Source organism: Cydia fagiglandana, chromosome 13, assembly GCF_963556715.1.
Source record: "Cydia fagiglandana chromosome 13, ilCydFagi1.1, whole genome shotgun sequence".
NCBI classification, from domain to species: domain Eukaryota; kingdom Metazoa; phylum Arthropoda; class Insecta; order Lepidoptera; family Tortricidae; genus Cydia; species Cydia fagiglandana.
In genome coordinates this window covers 13,810,558-13,832,622 of record NC_085944.1, presented here as the reverse complement: position 1 = coordinate 13,832,622, position 22,065 = coordinate 13,810,558, and the positions used below count along the sequence as shown (strand labels likewise).

General features: G+C 40.0%; 2 protein-coding genes across 3 annotated transcripts in view; one reads left to right on the top strand and one right to left on the bottom strand.

The window, feature by feature from the left end:
• The first annotated feature begins 969 nt into the window (after positions 1 to 969).
• Positions 970 to 18,382, top strand: LOC134670326 (cationic amino acid transporter 2-like). 2 transcript variants are annotated; one of them, XM_063528125.1, is made up of 15 exons: positions 970 to 991; positions 2,868 to 2,991; positions 5,396 to 5,547; positions 5,965 to 6,093; positions 7,068 to 7,223; positions 7,945 to 8,049; positions 8,410 to 8,567; positions 9,220 to 9,336; positions 11,931 to 12,028; positions 12,835 to 12,974; positions 13,488 to 13,590; positions 14,370 to 14,491; positions 15,366 to 15,508; positions 16,316 to 16,424; positions 16,937 to 18,382. In XM_063528125.1, exons 2-15 carry the CDS (start codon positions 2,912 to 2,914, stop codon positions 18,376 to 18,378), a joined length of 3,054 nt encoding a protein of 1,017 aa, XP_063384195.1. In that variant the 5' UTR covers positions 970 to 991; positions 2,868 to 2,911; the 3' UTR covers positions 18,379 to 18,382. The 2 variants fall into 2 exon arrangements, with proteins under 2 accessions (XP_063384195.1, XP_063384196.1); XM_063528126.1 differs by lacking the exons at positions 970 to 991; positions 2,868 to 2,991 and adding an exon at positions 4,534 to 4,591.
• LOC134669896 (uncharacterized) overlaps positions 18,370 to 22,065 on the bottom strand; it is a 94,407-nt gene continuing 90,711 nt past the window's right edge. Inside the window, exons 20-22 of the mRNA XM_063527511.1 lie at positions 20,163 to 20,265; positions 19,809 to 20,023; positions 18,370 to 18,798 (exon numbers count right to left, since the gene is read on the bottom strand). Coding sequence (XP_063383581.1) covers positions 18,699 to 18,798; positions 19,809 to 20,023; positions 20,163 to 20,265 — 418 coding nt within the window. The 3' untranslated portion in view covers positions 18,370 to 18,698. The remainder of the gene's footprint in view (positions 18,799 to 19,808; positions 20,024 to 20,162; positions 20,266 to 22,065) is intronic.

Here is a 22,065-nt window from a genome sequence, read left to right as displayed (position 1 = left end):
GTTGACTGGTAGAGAATGCCATTAGGCATTAAGTTCGCCATTTGTACATTATTTTTATGTTTTGTGCAATAAAGTTTAAATAAATAAATAAATACGGCTTACATACATATTTCCTTTATAACTCTGCTCAAACGTCCAAAAACAGGCAAGCTGGTGGGAATCGGCTTTCATGGACGCGCCGCCACTGCAAGTTACAGTGTATATTTTGATATTGTGAATGTGTAATATCGAATGTGCTTAGAACATGATATTTCTAATAATGAACCTAGTTAGGGGTTTCCACACGCACACATTTTTGATTTTATAGACCCCCTTGTCACACTTTTTCATAGGAAAAAGCTGTCACACTTCTTATGTGGTCATACCCTAATATTGGTACTAATTAATTAACGTAGTCGTACCGTACCTACCTAACGTCCATTCAGTTTTTTTTATTGTTTATTCTTTTTCTTGTTCCTTATTTATTTTTATGATAAATAATAATATATGTACATCCGTACCTAATAAAAAAAAATAAAGGTTCATTCTTGTTATATCTTTTCGATATTGATCATGTTACTGACAATGAGTGACTATAGGTACAGACAGACATTTGAACTACTCGTACGAGACCAAAGTTACTTGCACCTTATGGTTTTTGAGCCTCTTAAATATTACAAATCTCGCAACACTTACACATATTAGACACACTCGTTATTTTTTTAGAGTCTTTTGTTACCCTGCTCATGATTTAAAATCAGCCTTCGCAACAAAAATCAATCCTCTGCAAAAAAACTATTCAATGCACACTTCAATAATTTAATAAAATATACTACCCGCGGTCTTATCGCAAAAGAGCGATCTCTTTTCATAGGAGAATGGTTTTGCAATCACGCGTCGATTCAGGGTGTTAATATATCTCCTGAAACATCTCTTATCAGCTGTTATCTGTAGTATCTCGGCGCGCGAGCCACTCGGCGTTCGCGAGATGTGGGTAATGGAGACAATTCCTGTAAGTTTTTCTTTTTTCAAACCAAGATTTTTAGGTTAGCTATAACTTTAGGTACGTTATGTAGTGTAGCTAATATGTATTTCATAACTATTCTCTCCGCACAGACTCTACATAAGTACTATCACAAGTATCACATACACCAAGTGGACGGAAATAACACATACATCTCAACAAAGTCCCTCACCGCCTCTGTCTGTTTGTGTGTGTGTATGTTCGCGATAAAGTCAAAAACTACTTACTGAACGGATTTTCATGCGATTTTCACGCATCATTAGAGTAATTCTTGAGGAAGGTTTAAGTGTATCATTTGTTAAGGTTTTGTCACAAAACTTTTGTGTAACCCGTGCGAAGCCGGGGCGGGTCGCTGGTAGAAAGATAATTAGACCAAAAATTATTCAAACAAAATGCCTATTGAGAGATTGGGATACCAGTACCAGGTGGACGCCCTGGTCGCGTTTCGGTTGATATGTAGGTATCTAGACACGCGGCAGCGTGTCAAGCCAAGTTCAAGCAAAGGAACTGGCTAGCCAGCGCCAAGTGTAATATTACACGAACCACTTGGTGCCACTTTTGACCCTTCTATAACTCAAAACATCTTTAACGTAAACACATAGGCCAAGTCAAATCTAACCTGCTTTAAGATCTCGCATTTTTTTTAATAACAGCAATTGTTATAGGTATCCAATAAAGCAAAGAAATAGAGTTTAATACTTGTTTATAATGTTATTTTGTTCCTATAAATACATATTTGGATTTTGCATAGAACTTGGCACTCATTTAGATCTCCATTCTTTTTGCGGCGAACCCCACAGCCAAGCATAATTTTTGTATTGAACTTGGCTCTCCTTTATTACATTTATGTTTTTGATGGGATATATATGACTTATTTTATTTTAGTGTATCTGACTCAAAAGTAGGTATAGGTAATATTTTTCACATCGCTAGGCGTGTCTCACTCCGCGATTTCGTCGCTTTGCTACAGGTAGCTAAAAGTGCATCCGTTCGGCCCCAATTTTGGGGTTTGCCATAAGCCGCGCGTGGCGCTGTCGCTACCTAGTGGCCATATCTGTGCTGATCGTAACATACGCGTTTTGTTAGAGAGTGAGTCTTCTGTACTTAGTACTATAATTTTTTCTGTGACATCGCTAGATTACGCCGACAGCTAATATCCTATACCTAATTAAGTTAATCACAAAATCATAGTGAATATGTACCTATAGATTTAACTAATACTTTGGATTTAACCTTTCAGCTATGGAGAGGTTACCTCCATACTTTCCTCATACTTTCAGCCAGCTTTCAGCTTTGCCTGTAGGTATTAATACTTTTCTTTCATTTATTTCCTGAACTAAACTGCATACTAAACATTCTTATTCCTCTACAAAGTTTATGATCCTTCTGTCTGACGCTTTGACTCATAAATATGACGTTGACGGAATTGTACCATACCAAACAATAATCATAACCAGCTGAAACCGTGATTCAAGTTATCAGTATTTTTACGATCTAAATATTCAAAGTTGTACGCATTTATCAGTATTAAAATGATTTAGATTCCGATTTCATTATTATCGTAAATGAAAACACGGAGTTAATAGTTATTTGTAAGTTTTTATAGGTTCTTTGTGTACCTGTTTTAAACAAATCTCTGAAGATGTAGGCAGTACAGTATTATAGATTCTCTAGATCTATGCACTGTGACTTGTTTCATGAAGACCAAAACGGAGATGGCGGGACGCCCTTGACACATTTTGTAAAGAGTGGCGGGAGTGTTCATCGGTTAGGACCAAATGGCGGGAAAGAGGGGAGGCCTTTGCCCAGCAGTGGAACACTCCTATAGGCTAATAAAAAAAACATATTATCGTATTGGGTGCAGGTGGCGTGGTAGCCGTGACAAATGTGGCTGCGCCTGGCTGACCAATGGCGGGCAAGGTGCTGCGGGCCATCACAAGGCGGAAGGTGTTCCAGCCAGAGCAACTCGAGACTGGCAACTTGAGGAGGTAAGGAGTTAAACAAGTTGCAGGTGTAAACTGAAATAAATGTCATATAGGTACCTACTAAGAAAAAGTGACCACAAGGCCTCCAGTGCCCCAGGCTGGAATCGAACCAGCGTCCACAGCTAATTGCGGCAGGTGTCTGTGCCATTCGGCAACCGGGCCACAGCGGCATAGGTCGAATTTTTCCAAGCATATGCACTTCTTACTGAAGGCTTATGGCGCCCCCTGGCCATCCCTAAGGTAGAACAGTATGGTTCGGTTCTTCTAACTGGATCTTCTCGGGTTATACCGAGTTAGCGAGAGAGATGGCGCTGCCAATCAATGTTCTAATAGTATATGAATAGTATACACGGTGTAACATGAGTAAACCGAATAATTTTAACAGCGTATTCCTTTTGACGACCGGTCTGGCCTAGTGGGTAGTGACACTGCCTACGAAGCCGATGGTCCTGGGTTCGAATCCCAGTAAGGGCATTTATTTGTATGATGATACAGATGTTTGTTCCTGAGTCATGGGTGTTTTCTATGTATTTAAGTATTTGTATATTATGTATATATATCGTTGTCTGAGTACCCACAACGCAAGCCTTCTTGAGCTTATTGTGGGACTTAGTCAATCTGTGTAATATTTATTATTGTATGTCCTATAATATTTATTATTATTTATTTATTATTATTTGTATCTCCGTTTTAAAACTCTCGGGTCTTTCGAGCCCGGTCATTTATAAGGCGTGCGTGGGGATATGGATCCAACACGTAGAGGCCGTTTGGAGAGATTTGATGTCATGTAGAACGCCTGCTGGAACCCATTCACGGGTACATCAATAAATACCCGTGAACCGGTTTCAGCAGGCATTGGAAGCTATTGTAAAGAATATGGTCAGAATACTGGTCTATGGTTTAAGTTTGGGGGGAAAAAAGACTGGGCTATTGCAAAGAAATGGGTTATGGGAGGTTATTATTATTATTATTCCTGATCATATTTAGAGACAAAAATGTCATATAAACTTTTTTGTAATTCGCCTAATTTCAGAGATATTATTAATTAAAAAAAAACAAGTTTTTATTGTTACATAGTGTAAAAGGCCTTTTTAATGGTGATGCTGCTGCTATGGGACGTAGTCTAAATATCCTTATTGATAGATGTCAAAAAGTGACAAGTAACACATTGACAAAAAGTAGGTTCTACGAAAAAAAATTTATAAATCAATTTTAAGTCACAAGTTTACCAATAACATTTATTTTTTATATACAAATACATTAAAAAAAATGAAAAAAAAACCAAAAAAAAATTTTTTTTGGCGAAATTTACCTAAACTCGTATTACATTTTTTACTTCTTTTGACCTCAGAGGCCCTCTCGCGCTCGAGAGGAGGCCTGTGCCCAGCAGTGGGACGTATATAGGCTGAGATGATGATGATGATGATGACCTCAGAAATGCGTGGTTAAAATTATTCGGTTTACTCATGTTACACCGTGTATAAGTTGCAGGTGGTCTGGTAAGTGACCTGATAGGGCAGCCTGGTTGAGCAATCTTGTTGCGGGCCATCACAATGCGAAAGGTATTCCAGGTAAAGCTCCTTGAAGCTGGCAACTTGATAATGTAAAACATTATTAATTGACTTCTTCTTTTTCTAGCGTTTATCCCGGCTTATTGCCACGGCTCATGGGAGCCTCGCTTAGCAACTAATCCCGAATTGGCCCAGGCACTAGTTTTTACGAAAGCAACTGCCATCTGACCTTTCAACCCAGAGGGGAATCTAGGCCTCGTTCAGATTAGTCCGGTTTCCTCACGATTTTTTCCTTCATCGAAAAGCGACTGGTAAAATATCAAATGATTTTTATTTTATCGTAACGAACATAACTTACATAATAAGTTCCGAAAAACTCATTAGTACGACCCGCGGTTTGAACCCACGCTCTCCGGATTGAAAGTGGCACGCTTTTACCGCTAGGCTACCAACATTATTGATGGACTATGACTCTTTTTCATTGATCACAAAGATGTATAACCGGTGCGGTGGATCGATCAAGATTCTTGGTCTGATAGTCCTACTTATCTACATAGGTTTGGCCTGACGTTGGCCACGAATAGGAGTCGATGAAAGCAAGCAAAACGATCTTGAATAAACGATTTTCTCTCTCTCTCTCTCTTCCTTCCTTGCCATATCCGGCAATGGCTATTCCATCAACAATTCTTATTCGGATTATGAAATGCCCTAATGTGGCTCGCAAAACCAAACTTGGTCTTGAAGATGCGGTTACACGATGCGCAATGGACTTGACCAGTCGAGTTGTGGGTGTATTTGTAGGAGGGCTTAATAGGGCGCGTCTTGCGGATATGACGCTTAGCATCTAGGTCTTCCAGACGAAACGATTTTAAAGAGAGTGTTGTGGTCTGTTTCAGATGCCTGAGTGTCTGGGACCTAACATCGCTTGGCGTAAGCAGCACGTTGGGAGTGGGCATCTACTACCTGGTGGGCTCTGTGGCGCTGGACATCGCTGGGCCATCGGTCGTGCTCTCGTTTTTCATCGCTGCCGTTGCGTCTCTATTTGCAGGTGTGTTGAGTTTTCCCTGTTATAGACCGACCGCTTAAATGAGTCCTCGCCTGCGCGGTACGGGGGCGACGGGGTGGGACGACTGAGGGTGGCGAGGAAGGTAGAAGCACTTTCCCCGCCACCCTTAGTCGTCCCCGTACCGTGCAGGCGAGGACTCCTTTAAGCGGTCGGTCTATAGATGTTTGGGCCTCAGATCTGACAACTATGGGCTAAGGCAAGGCAACATGCTGGGCGTTAGATATCAACAACAGGCTTAGATATATGCAGTCATGCATTTGTTCTCGATTTGTTACGATCTGCAAGTTTCAAAGGTGACGTTTCTGGTTAAAAATGAAAAGAAATCTCAAGCACCCAACGGCATAATGAGATGGCTCTGGAAAAACAGTGGTTGTTAAAAAAATCTCTCTTGAATTTCAGGACTATGCTACTCGGAGTTCGGAGCGCGCGTACCGCGCGCGGGCTCAGCCTTCATCTACACTTACGTGACCACAGGAGAACTGATCGCCTTCATCATTGGATGGAACATGATACTTGAAGCCTTGTTCGGTGAGCCCTTTTTTATGATGTAGAATTTTGGAAGCTGAGCTCTACAGGATACTTTTTAATGCTTTTCATTTTCCTAACCCATTTGATTTAACAATAAGATGTAATAATGTTTTGAAAAGATGTGTCCCGCCGAGTTTGTTGCCGGTCCCATATTGGGATTCCTCCAATTGAGGGGGGATTTAAATCTTCTCGGGGCAGAGGTGTAGGGTTGGAGCTGATATAGGTTTATTTGACGTTCATAAGCGCATTGTAATATGCCTACTTGATTAAACTATTTTTTATATTACCTTTATCTTAAGAAATGGCTGTAGAATCAACGGGAATGTTTCTCTGTTGCATATAGTTTCGGCCTACTGCAATAAAGAATGCTGACTGTATTGTAAGGACGCTAAGCACGAAGAATTTAGTACACTGACCCGCCTGTTCCTATCTCTATCACACGCGCGTAATTAGGTATATTGCTCTTCCGCTCATGCTAGCGGATGTCAATGCCACTGTGCGAGCGCGATAGCAATATAATTATGCACATGCGATATAGGAACAGGCGGTTAAATACTAAATTCTTCATGCTTAGCGTCCTTACTTTTGTTCATTGATTTCAAATGTACGTCTGACGGCCCATCATGGTGATGTAAAATGAATATTACGAGTTTAAGACCAGTACCAATTCAATTAATCTGAATATACCTACTAAATATAATATATTTACCTCTCTTGAACATTTAACAATTTTAATTTGAACGTTTCATTTTCTTAATAGTATATCTTAGACCAACCGCTTAAATGAGTCCTCGCCTGCGCGGTACGGGGGCGTCGGGGTGGGACGAGTAAGGGTGGCGGGGAAGGTGTTAGCGGGTCCCTGCCGCCCGCACCTTCCCCGCCACCCTTAGTCGCCCTACCCCGTCGCCCCCGTACCGCGCAGGCGAGGACTCATTTAAGCGGTCGGTCTATAATACATTTACATTTTTTCGTAGGCGCAGCGAGCGTGGCACGCGGTCTCAGCCTCTACGTGGACATTATGGTAGGCAAAGCCATGTCGGAGTGGTTCACGGCTGTCGCGCCATTACACTGGGACCTGCTCGCGACGTACTTTGACTTCTTTGCGTTTGGGATTGTCATCGCTTTTGGAGGTATCTACTCTTCATCTATAATAATAATAATAATTTAGCCTATATACGTCCCACTGCTGGGCACAGGCCTCCTCTCAAGCACGAGAGGGTTTGGGCTATAGTCCCCACGCTAGCCCAATGCGGATTGGGGACTTCACATACACCTTTGAATTTCTTCGCAGATGTATGCAGGTTTCCTCACGATGTTTTCCTTCACCGAAAAGCTAGTGGTAAATATCAAATGATATTTCGTACATAAGTTCCGAAAAACTCATTGGTACGAGCCAGGATTTGAACCCGCGACCTCCGGATTGAAAGTCGAGCGTCATATCCACTCGGCCACCACCGCGCTTCATCTACTTTAGTAAAATGGTTAATAACGTATTAACGTGGCCTGAAAGATGGATTAAAATTTCGATAATGAAGGTGATGCGAGTTACAAAGCTGAGGCCAGAGAAAATTGAGGCAGATGATGCAACGTGTCATTTTAAAACCTCACAAGCATAGACTAGCAAAAGCATAGACTTTAATGCGGAAACTGGATTGTCAAACGCCGCAATGATTTAACTACGCAGGGCTTACAGCTATGCGCCATCTACTTCAGCTATCATATTGCCGGCTACAATTTGTTACTATTCTTTACGCATAATAATATGTATATGATTAAAGGCGTCTCTAATTTAGAATAACATATATAGGTAAATTTACAATATCAGGCATAATTATGACATTTGTGTTTCAGTGCTTCTGGCATTCGGGGTCCGCGAGTCGGCCACAGTGAACAACGTGTTCACCATACTTAACATGATCGTCATTGTTTTCATCGTCATAGCTGGCTCTTTCACTGGTGAGTGTCTAATCTAAAATAACGTAAAAAAATTACGTCTTCTTCTTTCTTCTTTCCATCCTGTTTACCCCCTGCTGGGGTGTAGGGCTCGAATCTTTTCTTCCACTGACTCCGGTCCTGGGCAGCTTGGGTAGCCCCATCCCCAATACACCCAGCTCTTGCTCCACAAAACGGCGCCAAGTAAATTTAGGGCGACCATGTTTCCGTTTGCCGGGCATATTTCAGGTCAGGGCCACTTTGGATAAAAAAATAACGTAGTTTAGCAAAAAGGATCCACCTCTAAAAGTTGTCGTTTAAGGGGCTTTTCTTTTTAACAGAAAGTCCTACCTATAACCTAACCTATATTGTTGTATGTTTCAGCCGATGCAAACAACTGGTTTATCCCTGAATCTTCTGTCCCGCCCTCTTTTGGCACTGGAGGGTTTTTCCCATACGGCGTGTGGGGCACGTTGCGGGGCGCCGCTGTCTGCTTCTATGGCTTCGTGGGGTTTGACAGCATAAATGCTACTAGTGAAGAGGTTGGTTTTAACCTAGGATTATAGGCAGACAAACGTACACACATGTACACAAGTAGAATGTTATGGGAGCCCCGTTTGTTCTTACGCGTCCGCTTTTGGTGCTCTAAAACGCGAACAACCGCGGCGGCGGCCATAGTCACTGGGCTAAATCAGCTTTAAGAAACATCTAAATGAAACGCTACTATGCCTAATCAATTTAACAATGTAGATACGCTGATTAAACATGATACCTATTCAACATATACCTTCTAACATGTACTAATTAAACCATATAAATCAAATAGTTAGAAAGCTTTAGGTATCTGATTAGATAGATTGATAGAGTCGAAAAGTGGTAGACCACTTTATTGGCTCACTGTACTATTCGTTAATTTGATTCGCTAACTTGAATAGCCTACGATTTTTGATGAGAGTGCTAAGTGATAAGGATAAGTTGACGTTTACCAAAGAGTTTCTAGAATTACGAGTAAATAGTAATGGGCAGGACACATAGCTCGTCAACCGATGGTCCTTGGGGCAGAAGGAGGGTTATCGACGGGGAACCGTATTAGTGGAGATCCAGGAAGGGGAAGGCTAATCCAGCCGTGGATGAATTATCGGCTTATTTATTGATGATAATCTATGATACTATCTAGGTATTTAATTTTCCCAGGTGGAGAATCCTCGTCGATCAATCCCGCACGCCATCCTCCTTACGCTGTTGGTGGTGTTCGTGTGCTATGCCAGCGTAGCCATTGTGGTCACAATGATGGTGCCCTACTATTTACACGTGAGCCTTAAATTTTAATCAAACGTTTAGTTACTAACTGTTTAACCCTTTACCAGGCTAAGGGATATATATTTCTCACAGATGGCACTTCGAACATGTGCTCTATTTTCGATGAGTAAGACTGACATTCGATTGTGATTTTTGAACTATCAGCCTGGTAAAGGGTTAAAGGCAAGCGGAGAATATCGGCATATAAAATGTATGCAGGGAAGACCGTCATAGGGCAAGAACTTTCGTATTTATATACGTACGTCACTCAGACAGTCAGAAAGGAAGAGCTTCGCTCCTTCTGCTCTACCGTACCGACGTAAGTAGGTAAGTAATGTATGAAACGCAAGTTAAAAGCGACGAAAGAGCCTGTAGACGGTCGTCCCTTATTCCGGTAGTATTCACCACATTGATCTTAAATATCGATACTGATTGTAAGTGCTGTAAATGTAAACCACGTATAGAGTCTGTGCGGAAAGAGTCTTGGAATGTAAGGGGGTCCATACATTCTACGACTCTTCTCTTTCCGCATAGACTCTACCTAAGTAAAATTCCTGTTGCTTGATTGAACAAAGTTTTGTATAGTTCGTCCGGCGGCGTAAGAGCCAAAAGCCATAAAGATAAGCTAATTAGTCATCTATTGTTAAAAGAGCATAAGTGGTTTCTTACATATATGAAAGTCTAACGTAAACGTTTGCATTAGGGTTCAATATCAAATGGCATGACTAAAATTGCAAATGCAATAACAAACATCTGGAGGGTAGGGCTGCAACAAACGGGAAAAGTCCATCTAGTATTCCGTTGGAACTGATTTAGTGATAACGTGTTTATACTATTTAAGTTGTTTTGGTAAAAATGTTTCGTCCGTGGGTAGATAAAAAGAAAACCGGTACAAGTGCTCAAACTCATTTAAACAGTCAAAGTAAGCAAATAGTCAAAAATGTGTACAATGGACTTTTTAGAGAAATTGGACCCACAGCATTAAAAAAAACTGCTGAACTTACTCAGGTGCCATATGCAATAGTGAAAAAAATTATGTGTCTCGGTACAAGTGAAAGAGCCACCAATACCAACGTAGAAGCAAAAAAGTTTCCGAAAATTGACAACTTCACAGAAGATCTCATAAGTCGAATAATTTATGACAGCTATAGACAAAATATTGTTGTGACTATTGATAGCCTTCTGAAAAAAATCCAAGAGTGTGATGAAAATTTTCCTTATGGCAGAACGACACTTTGTGAGTACCTAAAGCATACTGGATTTTCCTATAAAACCCTTGACAAACGTCAGAAAATCATGGAATCACCTCGACTTGTAGATCTCAGAAAAGAATATTTAAAAAAATACGAGAATTTCGGTCCGAAGGTCGAAATATAGTTGTGACAGATGAAACGTGGTATGACACTCACGACATTGTGAAGAAAGGTTGGGTTGATACGTCCGGTAAATGCTGCCTTAACGCTCCTTGTTCCAGGGGACAACGCGTTATAATACTTCTTGCTGGATCTAAACACGGAAGTGTACCAGGATCCCTTCTTTTATCTGCTAAGAATATTAAAACCTGTTCAGCTGACTACCATGAAGATATGACTGCGAATCTTTACTTAAAGTGGTTTCAAGAGCAATTACTACCGAACTTGCCACCAAATAGTGTTATTGTGCTAGACAACGCCTCCTATCATTCCAGGCAAGCTGAAAAGATTCCGAATACTTCTTCAAGAAAGGCTGATATAATAACATTTTTACAAGAACGAAATCAAATAATACCTCCGAAGATAAAAAAGAAGGCACTGTTAGATCGCGTCCAAAGCTTGAAGCCTGAGAAAAAAATGGTTATCGATGAATTGGCAAAGGAGAGTGGTCACACGGTTTTAAGATTACCGCCTTATTATTGCCAGTTTAACCCAATTGAGTTGGTTTGGAGTGAACTCAAACAAAGAATACGACGTAATAATACGCAACCACAGCTAAACTCTAACGTGGTCGAATTAGTTCGCGAGGAGACGATGAAAATTGCTAATAATGTATGGACCGCATGTTTTAGTCATGTTGAGGGTATCGAGAACACATTTATTCTTCAAGATCAGCAACGCTTCGTTATTAACGTGACTGAGAGCTCAGATAGTGAATAATTACATTATTTTTAATAAAGTAATATATGACTAAATAATTTTATGTTGTATTATTTTTACTCCATTCCAATGTTAGGTACATTTTTGACAACCCTGTGCAAAAGTGATGATGCCTTTTGTTAAAGAAACATAAAGTGCATTCTAAGCTGTAACAGAATTGGTTTGGGTCGAATCTGTCACTATGTCGTATTACGACTTCAAACCTATGGAAATAAAAATGCCATTGTAACAAGTTTTATGGCTTTTAGCTCTTAAACCGTCGGACAGACTATACAGTCAACGGTAAAAATATGGGTGTAGACAACTTACTCAAAAATATGTCCCATAGTTCTTAATTCACTGACATAAGAGTTATGGGACATATTTTTGAAATGATTTGTACACCCATATTTTTACCGTTGACTGTACGGTGCATTAAAAGATAGGTGCTATGTACCCGTTTTGGCCATTATCTTATGAAGAATTTGTGTTCAGGACTCATTGGCGTCAGTGGCGACGGCGTTTACATACGTGGGCTGGGATTGGGGGCGGTGGGTGGTGCTGGTCGGCGCCATCTTTGGTATTTCGGCCAGGTAAGTCCCACGTGCAGAGTAAAAATAACTTGGTGGGATGTAAGCTTCCGTGTACCGAACTACGGAATGTTACTAAAATTGCAAAATTATAAATGTATTTTTGACGATAGACCTATAGGTATAATCAGAAACAATAAATTCGATTTTAAAATCAAATGATTTATACAAAATTTGCTTCAGGTGGTTTAACGTTTTCGACGCCGTGTCAAACACAAAAGTTGTCACTCAGACGCCCCGTCACCGAAGTGTCAAAATTGAAATTGAACTTTATGCATATGCACGTAGGTCTATATTGCTCTGTGGTCTGTGACCGATTAATCGGACTTTGGCGTTGAACCTGCGGCGCGGATATATCCGTCATTGGCGTTCAAAAGGTTAAATATCCTGTAACTCGATGTAGAGTTATCTGAAAAATTCCAGACACTAACATTACGGTTACATTTACCAATCTACTACCCATGAAACCGTCAGTTTAGTACAAAGCCAGGTAGACTGGTTAGTAAATCTTCTTCTTTGACGTATCTTCACGGCAGGAACGTGACGACTGTTGACACTCTTCACCCTGGTGTTTGAACCTGGTGGTTTCCAAGCAGCTCTACCTTGGGTCCAGTTATGCTAGCCATGTGGCTTTAAAATACTGATTTAAACTTTCACGATTATTTAACATTATGAAACTACACAACTTTAAAATGTTATGAATTGTAGCTGTGTGCTTAGTAAATGTTGCTATTTATAAAATTGCCATTTTAATACCTATCTGAGATATACCTAAAACAGACTTTGAATAAGACTCTTTGACTTCCCAGTTTGTACGGGTCGATATTCCCTCTGCCGCGACTGCTGTACGCTATGGCATCTGATGGGTTGTTCTTCCACTGGTTCTCGAGGATCAGCAAGAACAAGAAATCGCCGGCCATTGGAACACTTGTACCGTCTGTTGTCATAGGTATATATAAACAGTTCCTCTTTTTTTTCGTATTTAATATTTAAATGTGACGTCCCAGTGGTAAAGACACCTTATGGCGGTTGGCGCTTACGCTGTTATTAACGTCGCTCCAATAATATTGCGGCGCTATGCGACGTAAGCGCCAGCCGCCATAAGGTACCTTTTTTCGTGGAACGTCACAAATGTTTATTTCCATAAGGTCTATTAGGCTCAGTCCTACCCTCGTTTAGCAAGAAGCAAAAAAAACTCTTATCCCTATTAAAGATTAGGAAGAGACAGTAAGACACCTAATGTATGTATAATAACTATAATAAGCTCTTCAGTAGTTGAAGAATCTTTCTAAAGGGGGCAATTGTACAAAATACCCCTATGGGTCGAAGTGTATCCGTAAACCGCGGGTAAACCGTAAACGTTAACCCCGGGTAAGTGGAATGGTGCAAGTGGGCCTTAAGGGTTAAGTTGTACTGTACCGTTATAGCTCCGGACTAATTTTGTTTGGTTATTTGCTTCCAGCTTTATTGGCCGGTCTGTTAGGACTGCATGCGCTGGTCATGATGATGTGTGTGGGCACCTTACTGTCATACACCATTGTCGCTACATGTATTGTAATACTCAGGTAAATACACAGTGTTTTATATCAATTTTTAGGCATAATGTGCGAAATTATTATCAAGAAGTATGTTCTGAAAACCTGGTAATGTGGCACCAACACAAAACGCAAAATAAAAAGTCCACACACCATTTAAAAACATCGGGACGGAATCAGTCGAAATGTAAATATAAACGGGTAATTTATTTTAGTGCGTGGCTCCATAGTCAAACGGAGGTACACCATAGTAATAGGTACCTATTCAAAGTATTCAATTCACATCAGGGCATTTTCACTTAATTGAACACCTTTAACGGCCGGTTAGCAATCGTTACAAAACTGACGGTCAATGTCAAATCGCATACATTTTGTCAGGAATGTAACGGTTAGACGTTACTGAAACGCTTAACTTGTACAAGTTAAATGAAAATGCCCATCAACCAGGAGAGTTAAATATCGAATTGTCACACTATATTTAGGACCTACGTCACTACATTGTCAGTGCATACGAGCAAAGACGGACTTTACTATTAGTAGTCAAATTATCCTGTTTGAATATCAAGTAACCCATCCATGTAATTAATGTAAGGCGGTAATTTTGGACACGGCGCGTATAGTACGTCGGTTCCTCACTCTGCGGCCCTGACCACCTGCCGGCGGCACCCTAGGTTAGGTTTTTTATAATGTGTTTATATGTATTTTTTATTGTTTTTTATGTGATTTTGTATTTTCCTTTTATATTCCTGACAACCTAACTTAAGACGAAAAATAAATAAAGGATAATGTAAAAATAATAACTATTTCAGGTACCGTTCAGAAAAGATATCAACTGGATCGAAAGGCATTGTAAAGCAGATATTCTACTGCGGGAGTCGAGAAGCCACGGACAGTAGCTCGCGGTTGGTTAACATTGTGCTGTGTTTATACAGTAAGTTATACTAAATTATTTACATTCGATTTAGCTGCGTAAAATAGGTCAATCGGATCTAGACTAGCTTATTTGTAAAAGGTTTTTTTTTTCCACTTTTTAAATTCTTGGTCGAGTCACTGTAGAATCATTGGTATTCATGTAGGGCATTTTCACTTAAAAGTGTACCATTCACTTTTTTTTGGAATATACATTACTTTTTGGGTTATTTCTACTCAGAATCACGAGAACTATGTATCGATTAAAGGAAAAAAAAATGTGTCCCGAAAAATGTCAGCTTTGTAACGCATTTTCACATACATTTTGTATAGACCGTTACAATACTGACACCCAGAATGAAAAACTAGGGACACTTTTTTTCTTTATCTCATTCAATAGGTAATACTCATGATTCTGAGTCCAAATAACCCAAAAGTTGATGGTTTAAAAAAAAATTAAATGGTAGCATTGTTTCTGAAAACCCCCAGGTACGGAAGTACAGAAAATGTTTTTAATTCTATGTTCAATTATTATTTTAATGAATTATAATTTATAATAGCCCAAACTCAAGGTTGTGTCGTTTTAGTGACAATTTATAATATGTAGGGTCTTACCTTCGGTTTCCATCATGAAACCAGACAGGTGATACCACAACATTACAATATTTACAATTTTACCGAGCTCCTTGAAATATCTGCCTTGCAAAATTAAGAAACATCGTACTAGTTATAATAAAATAGCTTAGCTATAGCTTAAAATGAGTCTTGGCCTCCGATACGAGTACACGCCAATTGTCTCGTTCCCGTGCCATCTCCCGCCAGTTATCGGCATGGAGATCGCGCAAGTCCGCTTCAACCGCATCATAAAATAATAAAATTTTGTAAACCCATTCCAGTATTCATGTGCGTGATCGCCGTACTGGTAACAGTGCACATCGACACCAGCGTGGTCTGGTATATCCTGCTGCACGTGGTCGTCTTGATGTTGCTGATTGTGATGATGATGCAACCGCAGGCCGAGGAGAAAGTGTCTTTTATGGTGAGCAATTCAGCATGCTAAGTACTGCCAGCAATGTCTTATCTCTATTGCACTTGCATAATTATATTGCTGTTCCGCTCGCACAGTGGCATTGACCGCCGGCACAGACAAAACATCCTCCAGACTGAGCATAGTCGCGCTACCCCCTCTGCCACTCATACGGTAACTTTACTCCATGTTCGAGTCGAAAGTGTCTTTGTGTGACGTCCGTGTCTTTGAACGGACCAATCACGGCACGGGATTTCGCTCACCTCGTCCCGCGCTCCCCCGCATTTTTGGCATCATCGGTTGCAAGAAATAATTGCTCTAAACTCGGTCTAGAGGATTCTTAGGCCCACTTGCACCATTCCACTAACCCGGGGTTAAGCGGTTAAACTATTAACCTAGTGTCAAATTGTATGGCTAACCATGGCAACTCCTGGTCTAACCGGTTAACCCCGGGTTAGTGGAATGGTGCAAGTGGGCCTTAGTCTATGACCGCCGGCATCATCGGCAGAACAGTACGATAGAGATAGGAAATATCATTAAAATAACGAAAATATAATTAAAACAAACAGCGCGCTAATGGCGCTCTATCGCGAGCCAATGGTCCTCTATCGCGCGCTAATGGCGCTCTAACGCGCTCTAACGCGCACTATCGCGCGCTCTATCGCGCGCTAATGGTGCTCTAACGCGCTCTATCGCGCGCTAATGGCGCTCTAACGCGCTCTATCGCGCGCTAAGGGCGCTCCATAAATTCTTGTTTTAGTTTCGGAATTTTAACTCATTTTTGACATATTTCAGTAGGAAATTCAATGCTTTTTTCAGACTCCTCTAGTTCCAGTGATCCCGTGCTTCAGCATCTACATCAACATCTGCCTCATGGTGTTGATCAACGTGCAAACCTGGATTCGCGTCGCTGTTTGGGTTGTTTTAGGTAGTTAATATTACTTTTATAGATTTATTAACATCAACAATAAAAAATATCACTATAAGTAAATCTATAATTTCAAATTCGGAAGCAGAGCAGATTAAAGCAATTGTTAAAAGGCATCAAAACTATTGACAATTTATAAATCATTTATTTACATACAATATATATACAGTGGTACAGTCACCTGCAATAATATGTTACACAATGAAGGCCGCAAAAATATCTGACACGATCTTATTCGTAGAGCCATAAGAGCGTGTCACATATTTTTGCGGCGTTCGAAGAGTAACATATTATTGCAGGTGACTGTACAACTAAACGAAATTAATATTATAGGCCCCTCAGGCATTGTACCAAGGATGCTGGCGGCATTTCCCCGCTGTATCGCAATACTGATACGTTGTGCGAGGTAGCCGCCAGCTCTTCGGTCACCAGTTACGTCAACCAGACGCTTCGCGATTTCTAACAACTTATGCGCGCTGGGACCCTTATTTATTTATTTATTTTAATTACAGGTATAATAGTATATTGTATCTGCGTGTGTTGCTATAAGCGCCACGAGTACAACGACACGCACACACACAAGAACGGGAAACCTCCTGTTCAGATCATCATAGAGTCCCCAACCCCTCCTGAGACTATCGCTGCAAGTAGTACCAAAAGAGGCGAGGGCCATCACAGTGAACAAGAAATGAGCGAAATAAGGCCTGCTAGCCCTATTGAATTCAAGGAGAAAGTTGTAAGAAATGTCATCCAAGAGGAGGTGATAGTTCAACAAGCGGCTATTATAGAAAATAACGAGGAAAAAGAAGCTAATATAATCGATTTGTTAGATCAAGTACTACAAGCAGAAGAAGACACGTACAGTGTAAAAGGAATAGACAGTTATGGAGAAATTACGGAAAAAGAAGATGATGTAATAATAGTTTCGACGTCACCCGAATGCATACCACATAGAAAGAGTTTAAGTGATTTGTCGGATGCCGGGTCAGACGCATCGTTGGGTAATCAAGTGTTATCTAAATATGATGTAATAGCACAAGTCCATAGAGAGGACCTACCAAAGTTAAGTGAAGAAGATGATAACAACGTTCAAGTTCTAAACGAAGAAAATGAACACGAACAAGTTACCGCTTTCAATGACAGCGATACTAACTCTCAGACTGATGAATCTGGGTATTCAGACACTATCGATAGAACGGCTTTAACGGAGTCTGTCGAGGAAATCAAAGAACATATTCCAAATATCCCGGAGCCACCACCTTTTGATGAAAATTATTTCATGAGCCCTAATTTTAAGAAAGCTTATACGATTTCATCTAGACCTAATAAACAGAAACTTCAAGTATCAGATCAAGAAGAGGAGAAGCATAGAGAAAGCATTAAATCTAACAGCTCACAGGATGACACGACAATTACTTTCGGTAGTGACCGACAGGTAAACTTCATGTCTAAGCTGTCGCAAATATATCAAACTAAAATAGCAGACCAAGAAGAAGAACAGACTATAAAGCCAGGCAGACGGTCACATTCTACTGGCAATGTGATAGAGAATACTGAATACAATATGAACAACCGTGAACGTCCGCAGATTTTCTTAAATATGAAAAAGGAACTACTGGCGAGAGACGCGTCAAGTTTACGACCAGTAAATAAAGAAGAAGAAGAGGCTAAAGAGTCTGAGAGTGAAGAAGAAACGAGCATGAGTAGAGCAGATTTGAAGAGCAAATTGGAGAACATATTTGCCACTGGTGGTCCGATGCTTTTAAAGCCAAGGCTGATGAAGTCAAATCCACCCACTCCAGAAGAGTCGTACCAAACAGATGCCTCAAGTACGGAGAGTATATCCAAAACTCCCAAAATGGACAAAAATGATACCATAGGAAGGCAGAAGGCCAGGTTTGGTGAAGTGCTCAACTCTTTTCGGTTAAGTTTGAACAAAGACGAAGACGTGTGAGTGTTAAACTATTTTCATAATTTAATTATCAGAATGACTCCGTTAAATGTGCTTGCAAGTGGTTTATTACTGCATTTGGGTATTATAAACCTAGTCGTATGTTTAAGTGCCTTATTTATGTATTTTTCAATAAGTGTTATATTAAAAAAATACGAATTTAGAAAGAAGAAATGTATTGTTATTTTTCTTTTGAGTCAAACATATTTGTCCCATTTTGCTTTATAGTGTCGTTTCGAGTACCTACTTGAAACTGTAACAAAAGAAATCGAAAGCCAAATACATTTATTTCAACATCAAAATATATGATAAGTGCATAAAAATCACTGTGTCTCACTTTTGTATAGTTCTTCAATGATATTCTCTAACTGCATCTCTTTTGCACAGGACATGAGGATCTCATCCATGATTTGTTCTGATATACTGAAAACAATGAAATTTGTTTTATTTGAATATGTATTTATTCTTCGACTCACGATGTACACTATGTACAGTCACAACACGGGAATGTTCAGCCATTTAGGGTTCCAGCTAAATTGAACATTCCATAGCGCAAGTATAGAACAAAATTTCCAAAAGTATAGTACAAAGTTTCACAATTTAGCTAGGACCCTAAATGGACAATCGCGGAGCGTGATGGCACAAAAATTATCTTGCAGCTAGTGAAATTATTGCATATAGAAAAAGAATAACTAATATAATAAATTTAAACTGTTGTGAGACATTCTAACATTGAATAATTTTACGGTTAGTGCGCGATACACGGCCGTCGTGAACGCTGCTCGCACTGTGTGCTACTAGTGCTTGAGAAAGGAGACCTAGGCGCTCCGAAACATGTCGCGCGAGTGACTAAAAACAAGTGAGTCTAAACCGTAAAATTATTCAATAATATAATAAAGGTAAATTTTATCTAAAACTGTATTCCTAAGAGCTTTCCCGAACTTACTTAGACTAACAATCTGATGCTGTATAGCTGTAACTCTTAATAAGACAGAAGGATGACAGAAATGACCCAAAATTGAACTCTACCATTTTTAAATAGGTAAAGTGTAAATCGTGGTAGAAATTATATGCCTGCCCTAAGGAGGCAGCTTTTTCTACCGAATGTGCAAGCAGTAGCGGCTAAGCAACGAGTTAGTGACCGTTTGTTTTAGACAGCTATTGCACTGGCTCTGTGGAGCAAGAGCTGGGTGTATTGGGGATGGGGTGGGAGGAGGCTACCCAAGCTGCTCAAGAACGGAGCCAGTGGAAGAAAAAGATTTGAGCCCTGCTGGGGAGTAAGGGGTAACAGGATGGAAAGAAGAAGATTGCACTGGTCTACTGGACTGCACTGGTGGTTCCAACAAGCAGTTATGATAATGAATATAATGATGTTGCTTTCGACATCCGGTGTTGGGAACACCGGATGTCGAAAGTAACATCAGAACACTTACTTGCCGATCATCTCCCAGGGCTTCCCGACCCTGCTGTTGGCGTACATGGGGCTCGACAGCATGTGCTGCACGAACTTGGTGCGGTATTGGAAGAGCGCGTCCGTGGCCGAGCTGCTCCGGTTGAAGCTGAGCCGGTAGCGGTCGAGGTCTTTAACTGGAGCTTTGGTGGAGAATTGCGGCTTTGGAGCTTGCTTTTGGATTGTTTCTTCTAGTATCTGATTGTAGGGAAGTAATGGTTAAATGGTAAAATAAGATTTGCACGCATTCACCGCCAAATAAAAAGTTTGGGTTATCAACTAGTGCAAATATTTATTTTTTTACATCCTCTATTATACTCAGACAGTCAGTATATACCCGCAACAGTTGAGGTGTGCCAAGGGAAGGCGAACGCGGGCTTCCACCGTTGACACAAAGCAGCTGGGCGTTCTTGGATCCAAATGCTCGATCCCTCGGGCTTCTGGTGAAAGGAAAGCTAAATTAATATATATATATATACTTGAAAGTCCTTTTTCAACTATTTCGTCGTTTAAGGGGCCCACAGATTACCAGTTCGCAGGACGATATGAGCCTGTCAGTTGTTCGGAACTGTCAAATTTTGCGTTAAACTGACAGGATGATATCGTCCGGCGAACTGTTAATGTGTGACACGGTTATCGGTTATAGAGGGGCGCACAACACAACACTTGCGTAGCGCTAAAATCGGATTTCACTAAGTTTATTTTATTTACCTACTTCAAACCATGAGAAATAATTATTTACCCATTGGAGACATTTTATCAAGAATTCTAATATGTAGGTACATTTGTAATTAATCAACATACACTTAGCATATTAATGGGAACGTGCAAGAAAAGTTCTGTCAAATTAGGTACTAAATAAATTAGTAATTAATTTAAAAAACTAATTTCATTTAACCCCACCCTAGACTAATGTCTCTAATGAATTAATGTGTTTTCCACTATCCAATTTAATTTAACTAACTAGATTCTCACCCTTGTTCTATTAAAACGTTAACTTATTAGGTAACTAAAACCATTTAAATATATTATTGTAACGTGTATCAGATGAATTAGCTGGCAGATCCGCCAACTCACGAATTAAATATCTTAGAAATATCTAAAAGAAAAATGGATATGAATTCTGCTGTTGATATAAACACAACTGGATTAAGCGATTGCGTTCTCATACAAAATTTAAAAGGTAAAAGGAGCATGAAAAGCTTAACGAGAACCTACTAGTTCCTTTTGTTTGTTTAGTTTTTTTCAGTTATTAAGGACTGAGATGAGGCATCACTTATTAGTACACCCCGTTATCTAATGCTCAGTTTGGGGGCAAGTGATGGGGCAGTTGCGATAATCAATGTCTGGAATGAATGTCTAGAGCATTCACAAAATAAGAATTTTATTTTGACAATCAACCCTTTATAGATAAATATGAATCGACTAATAATGTGAAGCAACATCACTATTTGCCCCCAAACTGAGCATTAGATAACGGGGTGTACTTATTAGATGAGTCATATAATAAATAAGTGACGTTTGGTGCGTATGTTTACTCGGTCTGGTGCTGCAGTAAAAGGCTAACTTGGCAATATATCAGAAGGGTGCGGAGGGCGCCGCGCCACCCTCAATGTCACTAGTCTAGACGATCCCATAAAGAGCCATGTTTTGACATTGCTATTATACACTTACCTAACACTAATATAACTTCTGTGCTGTTGGTTTTCGATATTTTATCTTATGTTTAAATGTTGTCACATTCACTATTCTCCGAGCCTAGGGTCTGTTTTTTTCAACCTAGAATATATTTATCTTATGTTTAAATGTTGTCACATTCACTGTCCTCCGAGCCGAAGGTCTGTTTTTAGAGAACCTAGCTAGAATCTAAGCTAGGCCGTATTGGGATTAGTTCGGTTTTCTCGCGATATTTTGTTTGCCAAAGAACAACTAATAGTAAATATGAGTCAATGTCAACAAAAAGTTATAAGTATAGTTAGCTGCAGAGAAATCCTCCATAGAAATTTACTTGCAGGGGGGTCAACTATCTTTGCAGCTGTGTAATGTACAGTAGTACATTAGAATATAGCTTTTATAGTAAGTACTATATCGTCGGATGACAAGCAAAATTCACTAAGTACTATCAAAAAAATAAAGTAACAATGAACTTTATTACACTTGTAACACGGTTTATTGTCCAATAATTTCAACGGTGTTAGTTAGTGACTTTTGCTTGTCACCCGACGATATTATGCATGGAT